Source organism: Sminthopsis crassicaudata, chromosome 6 (assembly GCF_048593235.1).
Source record: "Sminthopsis crassicaudata isolate SCR6 chromosome 6, ASM4859323v1, whole genome shotgun sequence".
NCBI lineage: Eukaryota > Metazoa > Chordata > Mammalia > Dasyuromorphia > Dasyuridae > Sminthopsis > Sminthopsis crassicaudata.
Genome location: NC_133622.1, coordinates 202,692,261 through 202,707,412, shown reverse-complemented (window position 1 = coordinate 202,707,412; position 15,152 = coordinate 202,692,261). Strand labels below are relative to the sequence as shown.

The 15,152-nt window shown below is 37.6% G+C and overlaps 1 protein-coding gene across 3 annotated transcripts in view; it reads right to left on the bottom strand.

Annotated features, from left to right (window-relative positions):
* Positions 1-5,532: 5,532 nt before the first annotated feature.
* COPB1 (COPI coat complex subunit beta 1) overlaps positions 5,533-15,152 on the bottom strand; it is a 32,973-nt gene continuing 23,353 nt past the window's right edge. For all 3 annotated transcript variants that reach the window (XM_074276604.1, XM_074276605.1, XM_074276607.1), the window contains exons 15-22: positions 14,491-14,718; positions 14,183-14,362; positions 12,045-12,189; positions 10,681-10,800; positions 9,877-10,022; positions 8,935-9,024; positions 8,322-8,477; positions 5,533-5,919 (exon numbers count right to left, since the gene is read on the bottom strand). In XM_074276604.1, the coding sequence (XP_074132705.1) occupies positions 5,860-5,919; positions 8,322-8,477; positions 8,935-9,024; positions 9,877-10,022; positions 10,681-10,800; positions 12,045-12,189; positions 14,183-14,362; positions 14,491-14,718 (1,125 nt within the window). In that variant the 3' untranslated portion in view covers positions 5,533-5,859. The remainder of the gene's footprint in view (positions 5,920-8,321; positions 8,478-8,934; positions 9,025-9,876; positions 10,023-10,680; positions 10,801-12,044; positions 12,190-14,182; positions 14,363-14,490; positions 14,719-15,152) is intronic.

Below are 15,152 nucleotides of genomic sequence, written 5' to 3'. Positions count from 1 at the left end.
GCTCAGGATGAGAAAGGGCTTCCTAACCATTAGAGATTTCCAACAGTGCTAACATAGCTCTGAGAAACAGACAGACATCAGGCACTTTTCAGTATCTCCTTCATTTGTGTGATGGTTCCTAAGCTGGAGTAACAGGCAGGCTTTTTTTTTCTTAAGCAAATAATCAGTAGCAAAATAACAGCAGGCAGCTCCTACTTTTAAAGCGGTTTGCATTCTAAAAATTTTATTTCTGAGTTATTTGGCACTTTATCTTCCCATAGACATTATTTTTATCTTATTTTTTGCATCACTTTTATTTCTGAAAATAACCCTCTTCTACTCCTGTCCCCTGTAAGTCATCCCTTGTTTAAAAAAAAAAAAAGTCTAGAAAGTTCAGTAGAATCAACACTTCCCCCAAATCTGATAATATATGCACCCACACACCACACATACATATATATATTTCATACCTCTGTTGTTCCTTTTGCTGGGGTTATTTCTGCAAATGGGAGGGGACATTATTTGCTTAATTTTTTTCCTAAGTCAGACTCTCTTATTGTAGGTACATAGCTTTCAATTTCTTTTTTTTTAAAAAATTAATTCTTCTCATTTATATTTTATAATTTTGTATTATTTTGTTATATACTACATATTAATATATATAATTAATTTCTAGCTCTGTTTTCTTCACTTTACCTCAATTCATGTCTTTCTAAGCTTCTGATTCATACTTATTATTTCTTATGGTACAATTACACTCACATGCCACAATATTTTGCCAGTGATTTACTTGATTTCTAATTCTTTACTACCACCAAGAGGTGGCTATGAATATTTTGGTGGTGGCGGTATTCAGTTGTGTGTTGTTTTTGACTCTCCATGACCCCATGTGGGGTTTTCTTGGCAAGGATCCTTCTCCACTGCATTTTACAGATGAGGAAACTGAGGCACAGAGGTTTAAGTGACTGGCCCAGGGCTTAGGGAGACCAGGTTTGAACTCAGGAGGACGAGTTTTCCGACTGCAGGAAAGTGCACCATGGCGCCACCTGGCTGCCCTGTGAGTGGTGCACTTGGGTTGTTTCTCTTTTGACTTCCTTTAGAGCACAAATTTACTAGCATTTCCTACAGAAATAAGTTAGAAAGAACAGTTAGGTCTTTAGGCTTAGACATTTACTCATCCATTCAACAGAAACTTATTAAATATTTATTATATCCAGGCTCAGGGCTAAGGGAGCCCCCAGAGAACAAATAAGAAGCGATCCTTGACCTAATACACAAATAACAATAATACAAATTAAAATATATTATGTATAAAACGAGGTACAAGGTTCTAGAGGAATTTAGAGGCTAGCAGGAATAGCGAAGGCCTGTGCTACTGAGCAGCACCAAGGGTCGGCTGAGTTTCCAATTTACAAAGCACTGTCTATCATAGCCATCTTCAGGGATGTTGTACAACTATCTTACTCAAACTGAATAGAATTACCTTTAGTAAAGCGTGGATCTCCGTCTTCTCCCACAACTGCCAGCTCGGGGGTGCTCGGTAACCCAGGGGGGAGTAAAGAAACCCAGTGGTAGAGGAATTCCCAGATGGTAGCAAGCAAATTGTTGAAAAGGCTGAACCCAATCTCTCAGGTTACAGGATAAGAGCATTTAGAAGGAACCTTAGAGGCCACCTAGTTTAAACCCTTCACATTACAAATGAGGAAACTGAGGCAAGGAGAGGAAAAAATGACTCCATAAGGACACACAATAAATAAGGTGCAGAGCCAAGTCTTCTGAGGCAACACAGGAAGAGCACTGGATTTGGAAGCAGGAGGCTGGATTCAGCTCTTTATTAGCGTTACTTGGGATAAGCTATTTCCCCTTTCTGGGAATTCCTCATTTGTAAAGAGAGGACATTTAAAAACATGACCTCCAAGTCCCATCACTGAGCACTTACTAAATACCTGGGCCGGTTGGAAAGGCAGACAAGGTCTACATCCCACACCCCGATTCTAGGATGAAGGACGAAAGAACTGTAAAAAGAAAGAACTGTTTTCCTGGAAAAATGTGAATTCCAATCATCTGTTTGTACTTTATCCCCCCTACTAAAACTGTAAGCTTTGTGAAGGCAGAGATATTATTAGCACAGTGTTTTGCCCACAGTAGGGACTTAAGGAATGGAGTTCCCTTTCCTCTTGACCAGGTTTATTTGCACTTTGACTACACTACACTATGCTTCTCTTACTGAATAAACCTGCTGATTTTTTGGTTGTTTAACTTTTCATTACAAACTAAATTAACAAATACATACTTAATATATAAATAACAATGTTTGTTGTATAAGTAACTGTGACCTTGTGGTTTGATTTTTTTAAATAAAAGGTAAAACTGATGTTTACTGTCTCAGGGAGCAGAGAAGTAGAAAACTTGGTATTTTTTAAAAATGAATGTTAAAATTGTTTTTAAATGTAACTGACTAAAATATTTAAAAAATAAAAGGTAGACCTAAACATAGCTTAACAACAAAACTGCCATCTGTGCAGCATCTGAAACTTCTTGTTTTATTCTATGCATTATAAAAGAGTTTATTGATACTCACTCTTTTCCTCCCCTTCAGTAGAAATCTTCCTTTGCCCGGCCATATGATTCAACTTGTTAGCAGTGTCTGAAACTGTATGTCTCATTCTGCATTTCGGCTCTATTCCTTGTCTTCCAAGATGCATAAAACAGTCAGTTTTTATGATGGGCCACTGAGTTGAACCAATGCCTCTTTCAGAGTGGTTCTTCATGTAACTGTTGTCCTTATGTAAATTGTGCCCCTGGTTTTGTTCATTTTACTCCACCCCAGTCCGTGGAAATCTTTTTAGATAATTTGTTGATTCTCATAAACTAAAGACAGGATCAGGCTCTAGGGCTCATCAAACCAAAACCTTATTTAAAAAGGAGGTAGACTGCAATATCGATTAATGAATCCCTTGGTCCCAAGGAAGCTCCTTTTAACTGTCAAGAAATGTTTTTGAATATTTCATGTATAGTGTAATTAGTGAAGGAGAACAGATAAGGATTTATGGCCTGGAGTCCAGGGTCCATCTTGTCTCCTCTCTGCAGGGCCCGCCTGCAAGCCCCAATCTCTCTGGGGCAGAGAGGGATGCTGATTCTCCCCTGGCCACTCTTTGGGGCAGGACACGGGCTAAGACAGTTTGAGAGAGAACTGGCATGGACACCAGGAGAACTAAGGGGCAGCAAAGTCCTGCTAGATCCCCTCTACCTCCTTCCCAGCAGCTTTCCCTCCCTGGGCCCCACTGAGCAAGCTCTACTCCAGACCGTGCTCAACTCTCTCCTGGCACAGATCACCTTCTGGACGCCAGTGTGGGAATCCTGCTTTCCTAAAGTTGTGGTCAATGGAAGACCTGGAAGGAGAACACAAGCCTCCTGATGACCAGCTGAATGCTCATTTCATTAAAACCACAAATGAACAGAGCAAAGTGTATTCAGCTTTCTAGAACCACCAATTAACTTAGACAAGTAAATTAGCTATTTTCATCTTGCTCAGAACCAGGCTTTCTTGGCCATGTCTTCATCATCTTGCCTCTACTGTAAGCTGAGACTCCCCATTCACAGGTCCCCCAATTCTATGATATCTATCTGAGATATACACACACTCCCCTCCCCACTGCCAACCACTACCAACCACTACTTTCACCATTATCTTATCCGGAACACGAATGCCATGTCCCTTCCCTACCTTTATCTCCACACTGTGCTACTGTAAAATGTCTAAAGAGTTCAATATAATAATTAATGTATATTAATCTGGAGCTCAAGGTGTTTTTTTGTTGTTGTTGTTGTTTTTGCTAAATGACTTGCCCAGGGTCACACAGCCAGGAATTGTTATGTGTCTGAGGTCACATTTGAATTTCAGGTCCTCCTGACTTCAGGGCTGGTGCTCTATCCACTGTACCATTTAAGTGAATCTGTTGTTATTTTTAATAGATAGTTTAATCCAAATAAGAAAGCAATCTTCAAGTTCTACTTGATCTTCTGTTCCTGTTATCAGAATCCCTGGGTCTTGACATATTACATTTTCTTTTCTGACCCGCAAGTGGCTCAAACTGTTCCATCTTCAAATAATCCCTTCTCTGCTCTGCTGATGGGCACTACTGTTTGTTAGTACGTGAAGCCCTCAAAGCACAAGTGTCATCTGCTGAGGATATTCTAGAAGGAATTCCTCTATTGAGAAGCAGTTAAATTGAATGACCTCTAAGGGATCATCCTTGGTCTATCAGTCTAAAAGCCTTCAGTCTTGCAGAGAGGAGAAAGAATGGACCTTTACAACCCACATAATAACCCCATACTATCTATGAATCGCTTCCAGAGCATCCTCCAGAGGGAATCATCAAGTCACTGCATAAACACATTTATTGGGGGAGGGACAACTGACACCCACTACTTTGTTCCTGTTTCAAATGGTTCGACCTTAATGATTTACAGTGGTTGTCTTTTTCTGGCTACTGGAAAAATAGTGTGGAAAATCATTTTGTGTCATGACAAAAGATATCAACGGCAGATTTTCCTTTAGTATAGTCTAAATAAATATCTCAGTTCTCATTCAGGCTAATAGAGCAAAATACACGCTAGTCACTGCACTATTGGTCTCTCTTTCTCTCGGATTATCCTGAATACAGTGAGAATACAGAAGTAGGAAAGCAAAGATGCTTGAGGTTTAAAATACATCCTCAGAGGAATAAGGAGGAAATAACTTTTAAAATCAAGACATTTGATTTACTTAACATCAGTCAGAGGGATAATGTGAGAGGCAAAAGAGTTGGGCACATCAGAATTCTGAGTTTTCTAAATTCTTGTGACCTTAGTTTTTAATAATATGGCGTTCCTAATTAATTTAAACCACTACGAACTCACAGTAAATAAAACAGTAAACTCCAAAATCACATATAAATGATTTTTAAAAAAATAATGTTCAAATAATCAATTTTCTCCATTAGTGGAGCCAAAGGAACTGTATGCATGTGTCTGCGTGTCTGTACTTCCCTCACATTTCTTCATACTGAAGCTTAATCTTTTAAAAATTAATTTGAAATTAATTCTCCGGTGCTAAATTCCATCAAATTACAAAAACATATAAGAATCTATATAGTAGTTTCAGTAATGTCAGTGTTCAGATGTTAAATGAACACTACTAAGTAGGTAAATCAAGGTATCTTTCTTTATTATATTTTCCTTTCACATTCTCTTCAAGATTTATATCTATTCATGAGTAAAACATGCTATATAAACTGATTATTTGCTATTTTTTTCTGCTGAGCTGACCTATATCTAAAAATTTTAATGATTTACAGCACAGAAGTTTACGCTGATCCAAGGGCACCCCGAGAAGCTAGATCTCATCTCTGCTGCTAAGTGGCTCTGGGAGCTGGAGGTGTTCCTGCAGGACCTAGACGGCCACTTGGGGCTAACCTCAAAGCTTCTTTCCAATTCTAAAATCAAAGAACTGTTTCAACACTTGAACTCAAATTCTACCTTATTCCCCATTCAAGAAGATACACAGATAAGTAACAAATCAAATTATGCATTTATTTATAAAATGACAAATGTCCTAAGAATAGACAGATTCATTGTACTGTGAAACATTCTTAGTATATGTGAAAGATGTTATATGCTTTAAAGACAGTACACAGAATGGCTAAGACCGAAAGAGAAAAATAAATTGTAATTTTAAACTCAGTCTTGATTTAGGGTAAAAGTTATAAATTATCTGCTGAAATTCATTCAGCACAAACTCAGATTCTACATTACACAGAGCATGAAGGAATACAAGTTGCCTGGAGTCCAACAAGACACATACCTAAATCTGAAAATCTGAAAAGGCCTTTTTTGACTTTATACACTAGTTTTCTTCTGGGACAGATTGATCTTATCTCCAAGGCTAAGGGCCATTCCCTGTAAAGAAGAAAGAGCATGTTGGTATTTCTGACACTACATAAAAGCACTGAGCCATTTGCATAGTGCCCCAATTCACAAATAGACATAAACATACCCAGAAATAGCTGCCACCTAACTCCATCCCAATTCCCAGAGTTCTCATGTTGCATTTACAGAAGGCATAGTTTTTTGCAGAGTGCATGTAAAAAGAGAGCCAGATTCTATGCTGGTTAGACCACACTTGGGAGTATTATGTCCAACTCTGGACCTGTTTTAGAAAGTCACTGACAAATTGGAGCACATCCAGAAAAGGAAGACCCAGATGATGAGGAATGACTAAAGTAACTGGATGTGTTTTAGTTTTGAAGAGAGAAAACTTAGAAGAACATATAACTATTTTCAAGTATCTAAAAGGCTGTCATCTGAAAAAGGGATCACATTTATTCTGTGTACCTCCAAAGGGGAAGAGAGATTGGGAAAATAGAACTAAATCGCAATTCATATAAAAGTGAGCAAAGATATGGAGAGGAGGCACTTTGTAGAGTGCAATTTCAAAATATGACAATCAAAAAAAAATCTCACTTAATCTTTGATTGTATATCTGGCAGGATAAGATACCAGACTCTGAGGTCCTTTCTTGAACTAAACTGCCAATCATTCCAACTCTATTGCAGAGAGCACAATGTACGCTTGCCAAAAAAATTATTCTATGCAGAACTCACACAGGGCAAGCGCTCATAAGGCAGTCAGAAAAAGTGATATAAGGACACTCTCAAGGTCTCTCTTAAGAACTTTAGAACTGATTGTATGACACAGGAGATATTGGCACAGGACTGCCCAATATGGCGTGCCCTCATCAGAGAAGATGTTGTGCTCCATGAGCAAAGCAGAACTGAATTAGCCCAAAAGGAATGGGAAATACACAAAATTAGAAAAGTCACCTTGAATGTTCGTATGGACTTTTATGTTCGACCTCTAGCAGAGCGTTCTGAGTTGAGACTAGTCTGATCAGTCATAGATGTACACACTGCAACCCAACTCTTAAAGCAGTGATTCAATATGCTAACCAACAATTAGCATAAACTCCAGAAAAGTGAGTCAATGGCCAGTTATTCTCTGCCACATGGAAGGCTGGGTCTAGAGTCAGGAGGACTTGAGTTCACATTTGACCCCACATACTAGCTGTGTGATCCTCTGGTTGCCACAATCCAGTGGAGAAGGAGATGGCCAAACTGCTCCAGCGTTTTTGCCAAGAAAACCCACTGACAACCCTGGCATGTTATGGGCCTTGGGGTCACAAAGAGCAGAAATGATGGAACAGCTCTGCCAAAGTGAGAACAAATTTAGAATGTCCTGCCCTAGCATGAAAGTCATACTTTAGAAAAGCCACTGACAGACTGATCAGCCTCCAGAAGCCATCTTGATCCTGATGATACAAAGATCAGAGCAACGAAGGGGGATGCAGCCTGGAAAAGAGGAGACTTGGGAGAAGAGGAAAATAGCTGTCTTTAAATATTTGAAAGATTAATTTTATTTATTTTTTTCCCTAAGGCAGTTGGAGTTAAGTGATTTGCCCAGGGTCATACAGCTAGGAGGTGTTTGTTAAGTGTCTGAGATCAAATTTGAACTCAGGTCCCCCTGACTTCAGGGCTGGTACACTGGATACACTGTGTCAACTAGCTGCCCCAAAAGAGTAATATTAAATAAATTTTAGGTTCATTCTGCTCATTCCCAAAGGACACAAAAAGAATTATGGATATTAGTTGCTGAGAGGCCAACTATCAGAGATATTCAAAAGAGAACTGGGCTGTCTTAGGAAATAACGAATTTCTCATAACTGAGGCCTTTATGCAAAGGCTGGATTGATCTTTTGTCAAGGATATTTTTCAAAGGATTTAGCTCTGAGGCTCATGATCCTTAAGTGGAAATTAAGGGGAGTAAGGAGAATTCAGCTCAATAAAAGAAGCTTCCTTACAATAAGCACTCTCCAGAAGTGTAATGGGATAACTATGTGAACTAGCAAGCACTTTGTCATCAGACTTATTCAAGAAATGCCTGGGAGGTAAAGAAAAAATCCTGCAACAATTTGGATGCTGGATTAGATAATCTCTTAAGGTCCTTTAGAAATTTTCTGATTCTCTGATTTGTGATGAATCTTGGACTCTAGCAATCTTAATGGGAAAGGGATCTATTTCAATTAAGTTAGGTAAAAAAGCAGAGAGGCTTCACATATAATGTCTAGAATGATGGTTCCCAAAGATGTGCAAGGTAAGTGAATTAACCACCTTACTTTTTGCCGACTCTATCACACAGTTAAGCAGAAAGAAATGAAAAAGGAGTTTTTAGAGACAACTTCCTTTCCCACATTCAAAGAGCAGAAAGTACAAAGTCAGTACAAAGAAAGGACAATCATTCATTACCTGACTCTTTGCACGAATTCGTATATGGCCAGTTACTGGGGCTTCTGGTCCAAGATGAATTGGCTTTTCAATACTGACATTTGCAAGTGCATCTTCTCCAAATATGGAACGGGCATACAGGTTGGCAGCCATAAAACCACAGTATCCAGAAAGAGCCTGAAAGAGAATATCAAGGACTTTAATGTTTTCCCTATGGACACAGCATGCAAGGTCGGGTATATCTATATAAAGCTTTTATTTGCAAGGCCAGAAGTCCTAAGAATTAAATGCCTATAATTCTACAACAACCAGAAGCCAAAGAAATCTATATTGCAATGAAAACCATTGTTTATAAGCAGATACATTCTGATTCATATTATAGTTACTGAAAATGGGTAGAATGGGAGAAAAATAAGGAGTTACTAGTATTTCCTGACAAGAACAAAAATGAATTCTTATAGGTATTCCTTTAGATAAAAATTAAGAAAAAATGGGGAAGAAATGATTAATTGGAGAGGGGAGAGGAAACCTGGCCATTCAGTAGATTATATATTTAAGTAATTCTTTATTACAGCAGACTCTCACCAGAAGGCCACCTCAGATTGTTTCACAGCAAATTCAGACAGAGTATTACCTTTTCTGGAGTGAGGCACTTCATATTAGTTGACTTTAGAATATGATGTAAATATTCATTTAAATCAATTATATTTGTGTTAACTGTCACCTGCAAAGAAAAAAAAAATAGATCTCATCAATGAGAATACTGGACCAGGAGTTAGGGAAACTATACTATTATTATGTCTATACTAACTGGCTGCATGACCTCTGGGTCTCAGTTTCTTCTTCTATTTAAAAAAAAAGGGAAATCAGTCTAAAGTAACCTCTAAAGTCTCAAGTCTAAAATACTACAATCTTAAAAAGAAAAAAAAAATCTTATAACAATTTCTCTTAGTGTTGCAAAACCTGTTATAATTGCTAAAAGGTAAACAATAGCATTATTTTGATTTTATTTTATATCAAAGGGGGGAAAAAACACCTTTGCTTTCAGAAGAGTAACTAGATTCTTCACATTTCTTTCAATTAAATGCTAGAATGAAGCTTTTTGTTAGAAAATGACTTAAAAAAAAAAATCAATTATATTTCTTGCTGAACGTCTACAACTGCCAAATATGGAAGTAATAACTAAATAATGTCTCTAGAAGTAATTGTTTCATCCAGCTCCTTGTGGTAACTAGATTCAATCAACTTTCATATCCTGACTATCTGGGATGTAGCCTATGACAGTAGTTAGACTAATTATGCAGCTATCTCATTTATGAGAACAGCAAGTCATTTTTTTTTTTTTTTTTAGGAAAACAAATCACATGAATGTCATCTTGATAAGATTAATCAGTTTCTAGGTAGATTAATTAATTTCTAGGTAGTACAAATGGGCTAATGAAGTTGGAAGTTCTCTTTCTGTATCTGTCATTTGCCAGAGGAAAAGATTTCACTACAAAATTTCTCATTACTATATTAACCAAAAAGTAGGGAGGAAAATAAGACCAAGAAGCCCACCACTTTCCCAAGTACTAACTTTGTTTTCCCACTCAAATTCTGCCCACATCTGGCGGAACTCAGCATCTGTACAAGAAGCAGGTTGAATGTAGTCCATGATATCAATGTGAATGTCACTGAGGACCACACAGTTTCTGTCACTTGCTGCTCCAGATACATCATATACTGCAGATATAATTTTAAAAACACATAAAATTCTCATACAACTGGGAGATTGGCAGGTTAATTCATATGAATGAAAAACATGACTTTTACAAAAGCAAAACATACTTTAAAATCTCATTTTTAAGGTTTCTTTCATTCAACATTAACCTTATTTTTTACAATTCAAGAAGTAGAATAACCAACTAGTATTATGCTTAGTACTGTGAAATATCCTTTCACTGATGTCTTCTAATGCCTAATTGTAGATATTGTGGATATAATCCTGGGTTCTTAAAAACTATGAGACTATGTTATGAGAACACAAGTGGTAATATGTCCAACCCAAACTGGAAAGGAGTTGACTGTGGGACTCACAATAGACTGCAGATCTGTCATCTGAGGACCAAGTTAACTAAGGGTAGAAAGGTTTATCACCAGAGTGCTGGTGCTCATGGAATGATGGGGCTATCAATTCTTGAATGAAATACTTGAAATACTGATGTACTGTGCTAGACTTTTTGGGAGGAACATAAAAGTAGTATAAGACAAAGTCTATAACTACAAAGAATCTTTAATCTCACACCACCACCCACTTATTAGAGAAGACCTTTTTAGACTCCCTTTTTAAAAATGATGTATACCTCCAATCTGCCATTGTACAACATATATGACATCTTACCTATATTGCCAAAAATAATTCCATTTTCTGTTGAAGCTACTTTAACATTAGCCTTAATGTTTGCAAAATCATGAGGTGCAAGAGTCAAAGGAGATGGTTTTTCCACAAGTTTAAGATCCCCTGAAGGAGAAAAAAGCCAATCAGTTTGTATATGATAAGACATCAAAACATAAATTATTTAAGTTTTTAGGCTATTATAATACCAGAAAGGGGGAAACATTTAGAGTTATGCCACTTTTTAATCTTTTCTTTATCTTTCATGCAGTCTGTGCATTTTTATTTGTTTTAAAACAACTTGGGAACTTCAGAATAATTTTATAGTGATTCTTCATCTGAATATACCAGAGATTGAAATGATGGGTGCTGAATAATTCATTTCAATGTATGTGCTCAAACTTCTGATAAAGATGACTTTGTGATAAGGAAGTGTGCATTCTGAATTAAAGGAGAAATCTGACCACACAAGGCAATGACAAATTTGCCTAGACTTAGGAACTTCTACAAAAGTTGCCATAGGAATCTCGAGCTACACCAATGGAAAGAGTGAGATTCTCTCTCCCCCTCCATTTTCTTCAGCCTTACATGGTCATTCCAGATTCCTATGACCCCTGGGAGTATTCCACATCTCTGCTTTTTAAAGCAAAGTACGAAAGAGAATAGGGACATAATCTACTTCAAACATCTGCAAAAAGCTAAGGGCAGAGGAAAAAATGGATTAAGAGGAAGAACAAAAAGATCCTGCAAAAGTAATGAGCCTTACAGATGAAAGCCCCTGCTTGATTATGCCTAAGTTACAAAGCCTATGGGTAAACAGGTACCTTGTTCTGTATTGAGCAAATTAACAGTTTTAAAAGAGTAAAGTAACAAAAATAGTCTTCTATTTCAACTGTTCTCTTCACTGACATCCGGAAAGATCTACATGTATCAGAACTATCAGGTTTAATGAATTGCTCAACTTCAAATGCCCCAAACAGAAAAGGCTCAGTGTGAAAACAGAGACCCAAGGAAATCTGAGTTGCAAAGCTCTGATTGTTAAGTGTAGTATTTAATCCATCATCCCAAATGTTACCCAAAAAAGCTTCAGATCATGTTATGCTAAAGCTTTATTTGCTTGCTTGTTCACTTAAGTAATGTCACTTTAATTAGCAAAATATGATGAATATATTTAGAAATTGTTACACGGTAAGCTACTGATAAATATCTGAACTCCAGGAAAATTTTGATATTTTTTAAAAGTCAGACTAGGAGCTTGAGCTATCTGAAATCTAACCATTTGAACTGTCATTTCTTCAACTCAGTCACTGGGTGTTGGTGGCTTCACAGATAGGACCATGGCAACTTTCTTGAAGATGATATGTCCTTACCTAGTGTGGCTAGTTCTAATGTGCAGTTCTGCAAAGTATCACTGGTCTGGTTTACAACAAGTACATCCAGAACAATATCATACTGGTTGACATGAACATAAGCTTCTGCATAAACTGGATCTGAGAAACCTGTTAGCTGAGTAACCTGCCAAACAGAAATAAAGAGATTACTGAATGACTGGATTTCTAAGATATCAATTTTACATCAAGTTATCTGTATGCCAAATGATTATATACCTTGTAGACATCTGACACAATGCTGTTTGGATCTCATAAGCTACTCTGTGATAGTTACAATGTCCCAGATAAAATTTTCTAGAATACTTACATGGGAAACTAATCTAAAAAGACCTGGAGAATTAAGAGTTATTCAGCAGTTACAGAAGATTTTCAAATTAACATATAACTTGAATGTTCCAAAGTTCCAATATGATTTCCAGACTTCCAACCCTTTTTAGCTTCTCAGAAGGAAGATATGGCATATATCTAACAAACAACACTAGAGAACAACTTTAACATACTCTTTCTCCTCATGATCACTTTTCACTTTCTGTGGCAAAAAAAAAAAATAAAAAAAATAAAAAAAAGACTGGAAAACAAGAAATCTGCTTTTCAGTCCACAACCTGCCATATTTGTATGATTGTGGGAAAATACTTTCCCTTTATGCCCCAGAATTTCTTATAAAATTAGAAACTTGAAATAGGCGATATGTGAAGTCTGATCGAGCTCTAATATTCTGTATTTGTAATTTCAAATACAGATTTTCTGGACATATTGAGACAGTGCGCATGAACAGACTGAATTGGGAAGTGAGGTATTTTTCTGTAATAGCACCAATAATTGTAGTAGCTTCTTCATCATGGTTATGAAAGTTAAAAAAAGGATGTTAACTTATTTTGTTAGATATCATATTTTGTGTGTGTGTGTGTGTGTGGGGGGAGCTTCAGTTAAGATAGTGTCTTGAAAGGTCTTAGAAAAACTCACTTCTCCAAGAACCACACCAAGAAAGAGCTAATAGGGAACCAGACTAATGATCAAGAGACCAAAGAGGAACACTAATTAACTCTTCTATCCAGTTCAGAGATGTATCAGATGGATAGCCAGAAGTCTACATATTCTTAAAAAGGGAATGGGTCAGGGAATACAGAAGACTCAAGCTCTGGTAAATAGGGCTGACTCTCTCAGAGCCAGTCTCTATAGGTCATTACACAGGGAGATAGAGCTGGACCTTGGGATTTTCAGAGCTACAGGAGACAAGAGTAGGTGTAGTGCTGGAAGCCTTGCAAAAACCCCAAATGCAGCATTTCCTTTAGAGGCACAACAGGAGACAAGGCAAGCTTGCTATCTAGGTAAATTTACTATAGGGCCTTTTAGAGAGCCTGAGACCAGTACAGTCTCTAATCTTTGACTATGACTATGGTCTGTCAAATCCACAGCAGGGCTATCAACTGGCGATAGAGACAGTGATAGGACCAAGGCTAAGAGTTATAATGCCACAAGGAGACAAGAGAACAGATCCAGGCAGAGGGGCCCTTGTCCCAGCTGCTCCACCCAGAACAGTGGCAGCCCAGAGGCAAAGTCCACAAAAGAAACTTTTTAAAAATTATTTTATTCCATATCAAGAAAAAATGAATCAAGAGATAAAAAATAGAGTTGGAGCTCTTGAAACAAATTGGACGGAGAGTAAGTAGCTCAACCACATTCTGAAATGGAGCAAAAAAAACCTCAATGATTCCATGGGACAACAAGAGCTATTAGAACCAAGTTAAAAGAATAACAAATTTAAATAGAAGTACCTTATCTTAAACAAATGAACTAGAAAACAGGTCAAAGAAGAGTATGAATCAATCACTAAACTCCCTGAAAATCAAGAACAAACAAAAGTTCATAGGTTTGTTTGTTTTTTGTATTAAAAACTTATGTCGTTATCTCTCTGCCAACTCAGACAGGGCAGTATAACAAAGTAACTAACACCAAAAGTCAGCTAGGTTCTCTTTAAACTATGGACTTCTAAATATTTTTTATTGTAATTACAGAAGAAACCTTTAAAAAATATTCTAAGAAAAAAAACACCAAAAACAAACAAAAAATAAATAAATAAAATAAAAATAAAAGAGAAAGATCCTCATTCTTTTACCTTGTTAAGTTTTGATGCCAGTGGGTCGGCTGCTTCCTTCCTCTGTGTATTCCCCATCGCTGCCAGCAGGCTCAGCTGAAACTGGTCCTCCTTACAGTTGATTTCATTTTTGGCAGTGAGTTGCATGAAGGAGATCGGGTCATCAGGCTGAACGGTCACGTTCCTTTTTTCAGACTCTTTCTAGATTGAGAAAGCAACAACAGAGCACTCTCAGGACAATGAGGTCTGCCCTCTATGTGACTCACCACCCCGCCGGAGTACCCAAGCTGAAGCACCCAGGCCGGCATGCACAGTGGGAGGAGCCCTACCTTCTGCGAGAGCTTTTCTTCTTCCAGTTTAGCAGACAGCATGTGGGAAAGGGACTGCCTGCACTCTTTATTGAAAATGTCATTCATTAAAGGTGAGCACTCGGACAAGACCTTGAGGCACAGGGAGATGCGGTCTACATCATCATCTGTGATTGGCTTCTTGGGAAGAGAGGATTTGCCCAAATGAAGAATAGTGGCCATGAGCAGCATAGCTTCAGCGATAAAAGACTACAAGAAGAAAAAAATTTGCCTCAATGGTTACTTCCAACAAAGAGCTTCTCATCTTTGACAAACATTCCTTACCAGGAAATAAAATCAAACTCCTTTACTCTCTGCCTCTTTTCTCTCCAATTCAATTGCCAAAAACTCGAAATGGTAACCCAACTGCCTAAAAGATAATGCTCAAATCTTTAGCCTAGCATACAAAGCTTTCTACACTCAAGCCTCATGTCTACCCCTTCTCCAATTATTTCCCTCTAAATATGCTAGTTAAACTGGACCATCTGCCATTCCCCAAAGAGATCCCATTTTTTTCTTTCAGGTAAAATGGCATTTTACTTGTGTTATTTTTGATAGTACAATTCCTATGGGGCCTTTAAGACTCACCTTAAATGTCCCCCCCCCACTAAGCAGCTTCTCTGGTTCCCTGAATAAAAGCAACA